Genomic DNA, 4,798 nt, shown 5'->3' with positions numbered 1-4,798 from the left:
AGGACAAACTAAACCGTTCGATATATAATGAGAATAAATTTATTAACAAAGTGAAACTGTTTGCCTGTGTGTGCGTGCATGCGACATATAAAATTAACACAGTAGATAAATCAGGCCTTCGTGTACAAGAGAAGGTATACAACAATGTGAAGTGACGGACAGTCGTATAAACAATAGTGTGTGTACAATATGTGAGAGTACACGTTTGCGTGTGAATGAGAGGAAACACAGAACATAGAAAGAGTGTCTGTAACATAGACTGTAAAAAGGTCTTAAAACACTGAGATAGAGAAATACCAGTTCGTATTAGAGTTACACAAGGTGATAGAATGTTCATACGCAGGAAGTTGTGGTCAAGGAGCAGAGCTGCGACCAGCTTCGTTATCATTTGTGATTGAATGCCTGAGAAAGAAGTTTCACTACACTCTTTTATCTTAGAAACTCTTTTATCTTACAAAATTTAAATTTTCTTATCAATAATTTTGAAACAAATTAAAAAATTTTGTGTTTTGATTTGAAAGTGTACTGGACAGTCTAAGTACATTTTCATGCAGTTAATTATTTCATGGTTGCAGAGGGGTATTGTGTTGTTATAGTTATTTTATGATGAAACAAAAAAATGCAACAAAGTTGAGCAGTTGTCTGTTACTGTGTACTGACTGACTAAGAGGGCTACGATGAGTGGCAAGCTGCTATCATAGCCTCTCAACTCATTCCAAACAGAAAAAAAATACCCGCAACAAAATATTCGTGATGAAATTTAAATTAAAAGCGTTTGTTTTAGAAATAGAGATAAATACTGAAATCTGTTCCAAGGGAGGTAATTAGCAGCTATGTTATTATCTCCCTTACACGAGTTACCATTTCGGTACAGTTAAATCGATTTATACATTTTGATTCAAATGTGTGTCTTTCTAACTTTATTTTTTATAGTTTTTGTTATCTATTTAATTTCTTTAGTTGTTTTAAAATATTATGGTTCTGACCATATTGGAGTTCCACCCTCCAACTGCTTCAAGCGAAAATAGCTTTTCTAAGTAAAATTAAAAACAATATTCCAAAAGCAGAAATTTCAATGGCCCCAGAACTAGTAAAACTTTCATGTAGTTTGAAAGATTATGAACCTTGATGGGTGGGGTGGAAATTTTATGTTAGGAGATGAGGAGGTAAAAGATGGGTAAAAGGGGCTAGAGTAGAACAGGTTTGGTTTCTTGCTGTTGAGAAGATACATGACTCATCACATTTTTGAAAAGAGGATAGAAGTATTTGAGTGGAACCATAGAGCAGCGAGAGTGGGGCAAGCAGGAAATGAGTGACAGTGGTGAAACAGCAAAACAGCAATGATTAAACAGTAGAGAGGAGAAGGACAAGAGAGGGGACAATGTTTGGTAGGTTGCAGGAGTGGATGGGGAAGTGAAAGGCATGAGAAGGTGAAAGGTGTATGGTGGTGGTAGTGGTGGGTTGATTAATGAATTGTGGGTGAGAGAGAATGGCATTAATGGATGAAGAATGGATAACAAATGAAATGTTTCTGGGTAGTAAGAAAAGTAAGTGGTATCAAGGAAGAGAAACAGAGGGTATCTTAGGGAAAAAGGAAATTGGGCAAAGTGCCCAGTTGTGTGTGTGTGTGTGTGTGTGTACTCATCTCGCAGTGGGCAGGGCTTCTCAAGACTCTCATATCACCAGTTATCCTGGCCCTTGGTCATGATGATATGACATAATATAATATACTATAATATATATGTATCTATATTATGTCATAAAAGTTGTGTGTGTTCAAGTACCATGGGAATCTATTGAATTTTTTTCAACCTGTTATTTACATGTTAATATTTATAGCTTTATCTACTTCATGTTCAAGCATTAAAAATGATATATATATATATATATATATATATATATACATATATATATATACTTACATACACACATACGCTCAAGTGGTTAGTGTTAGGAAGGACATCCAGCCATAGAAACCATGCCAAAACCGACATGGTACCCAGGCAGCTCTTGAGCTGGCCAGCTCCTGTCAAACCGGCTAACCTCTGTGAGAATGGAAAATGGGTGTTAAATTATGATGATGATGATAATGTTGATATGTATATATAATTTTTTACTTTTTCAGAAAGAACTCAAAGACAAGCACCATTCTGTGATAGAAGAACTCCATAAGCACTACCAGGAGGAAATCAAGACCCTTCTCGATGCGAAAAACATAAAAGAGCATGAAAACATGGCTAGCGATCAGCAGATAACATTCTACAAGGATGAAGCTGAACATTGGAAAAACGAAGTTAGTGATTTTGAGCAGGCAAAAAGTAAACTGAACTTAGAATGGGAGACAAAAATAAGTCAAATGAAGGATGCACACATGGAACAAATATCTCTGTTAATTGAAGAGAAAAATAAAGAACTTAAAGACAGTTTGCATATCTGGATGTCTGACAAAGGGAAATTAGATCAAGAATCAAGTAAGGTGAAGGAGGAGTTCAGTCGCAAAGTTGAACATCTTGAGAGTGAGATTAGTCGGATTCAGGAAGAATCTGACAAGTACAAATCACAGTTGGCTCTTCTCAAGAAGGAGTTAGAAGACAGAGATGACAGCACTTCTAACTTAAACTCAAAGGTGAGATATGATACCCATTTCTTTTTTTGTTTTGCTTCTCTTTTGGATTTTATTTTTCAGGTTTATTTTCATGTCAGTGGATATAACAACTTACTCAGTCATGTCTGTATATATATTCAGATTTGGCTAGGACTAGACAGCCAGAGGTGATGTGGTAAATTGTCTTATTGTGCTGGTTGCACATTCTGCATTTGGTGTTAGGGCCTGTTTTCATTATTTTGCTGTTCAGGCCTGTTTTGATTATTTTGCTTTTACAGTTGTTTGTGATCAGGCATTGGTCTTATGCAGCGAAAATCAGTCCTTCCATTTATGCTTTTAGTCAAGAGCTTGTGAGGGACTGTTGACTTTTACTTAAGCTTACTTCTTCTCTGTCAAGCCTTGCAGAGTATTGGCCGTGGAGTGACTTTTTTCTCAATTTCTTCTTTAGTATGTTTTGTAGTTCTCTTTTCATGTTTTTCTCATTTAGTTGGGAATGTTATTTTTGCCCTCTTTCTCTGACAAAAAAAAAAAGCTAAAAAGCAAAAAAAAGCAAAAAAAAAGCAAATGTGAGAAAAAGACGAAAAACACTAAAATTCCTGTGTAGCTTTTTCTCTAATCTGCTTCATCTTGTTTGTAGGCTTTGGAGGATATTTACATTTACTTAACTTGGTATGCCTACCGTTTCTGCTAAATTAGAAAGCTAATCTAATACTGCTTTACCTTTGAGTCATTATTTATAAGAATGAAGTTTAGCATGTGGTGATGCTGGAGAGGACCCACAAAACAATACCAACAAGAATAAAATAACCATCATTTGTATGATTCTCCTTTTACTTTTTCTTTCTTGTTTATGTTAATATTTCTGTTTCTCTGTCATCATCTCCAGTTGGAAGAATCTCAGGTGGCATTGTCAGAGGAACACTCTCTGTGTAAGTTATTGCAAGAAGAGGCCATCACAAAAGACAGCACAATAAAGCGGCAACAAGGAAATATCTTGAAGTTATCTGGTAAGAACATTCACTTTGCACCTCATTACACACCATTCTTATCACCAGTACCTCATCCCTGGCTCCATCCACTTAGTAATCCCATCATTGTTATCCACTTTTTCTTTTAAACATATCTCTTGTATTATATCTTGGTCCATAACCAAAATATATTACAGGCATAACACTTCCATTCATTGAGAGCCCTTTTTGAAAATAATTTCAATATTAAACTTGCATTTAAGAAATTGGTGATGTAGGTGTTGCTGTAATTTTCACTGTGGTTGTAATTGGTCTGTGGTATGATTATAAGGGTGGTCAGTGGTGCAGGCCTACTGTGGTGAGGCGTATGTTTGTAGCTGGTCAGTTCTGCAAGTGTTATTGTGGTCTGAATGTTTCAATGGTCTGTGGAGTTGTTACTGTGATCAAGTGTGTGGATGTTACTGGTCAGTAGTGTGTTACACTGGTCAATAATAGAGATTTTACCATGTCCAGAATGTAACTGCAATGTGGGTATTACTATGGCTAGTGATGGTCTTGTGTGTCATACATTTTTGTTTTACATTTGGCAGTGTTGATAGCCCATAGTCACCAGTATTATGTTTTATTCTTATAGCCACAGTCAGTGATCTAGAAGCCAGTCGTGTCCAAAGAGAAACAGAAATCCGATCTCTACGACAAAAGCTGGATGAACACCAAGTGACTATCACAGATTTAGAAACAGTGAAAAGGAAGTTGCAGGTTCTACAGGAGGATAGTGAAGCCAAATCTGCAGAAATGCAACAGCTTAAAAAGGTCTGGTTGTTTGATCACGAATAATTCCATCTTATCTGTTGTGGTATTGCATTCTAAGAAGTTTTAATTCTTTTCTACTCAAGGCACAAGGCTCGAAATTTTGGGGAGGGATTAAGTTGATTAGATCGATCCTAGTACACAACTGGTACTTAATTTATCGACCCTGAAAGGATGAAAGGCAAAGTCGACCTCGGCGGAATTTGAACTCAGAATGTAAAGACAGACGAAATGCTGTTAAGCATTTCGCCTGGCGTGCTAATGTTTTTGTCAACTCGCAGCCTTCTAGGAAGTTTTAATTGACTGAAAGATATATCTTTAGCTGTAACCAAAATGTTAAACCTGTTACATATGTGTGTGTGTGTGTGAATACATACTTATAGATACATACATATATATTGATGCCCCCCCCCCC

General features: G+C 36.3%; 1 protein-coding gene across 1 annotated transcript in view; it reads left to right on the top strand.

The window, feature by feature from the left end:
• Positions 1 to 4,798, top strand: part of LOC106868554 (protein FAM184A) — a 73,359-nt gene that overhangs the window by 21,278 nt on the left and 47,283 nt on the right. The window contains exons 3-5 of the mRNA XM_052972605.1: positions 2,126 to 2,626; positions 3,492 to 3,612; positions 4,208 to 4,386. Coding sequence (XP_052828565.1) covers positions 2,126 to 2,626; positions 3,492 to 3,612; positions 4,208 to 4,386 — 801 coding nt within the window. The remainder of the gene's footprint in view (positions 1 to 2,125; positions 2,627 to 3,491; positions 3,613 to 4,207; positions 4,387 to 4,798) is intronic.

This window comes from Octopus bimaculoides, chromosome 14, assembly GCF_001194135.2.
Source record: "Octopus bimaculoides isolate UCB-OBI-ISO-001 chromosome 14, ASM119413v2, whole genome shotgun sequence".
NCBI lineage: Eukaryota > Metazoa > Mollusca > Cephalopoda > Octopoda > Octopodidae > Octopus > Octopus bimaculoides.
Note: the sequence above shows the minus strand (reverse complement) of the source record. Positions and strands in the feature narration are given on the sequence as shown.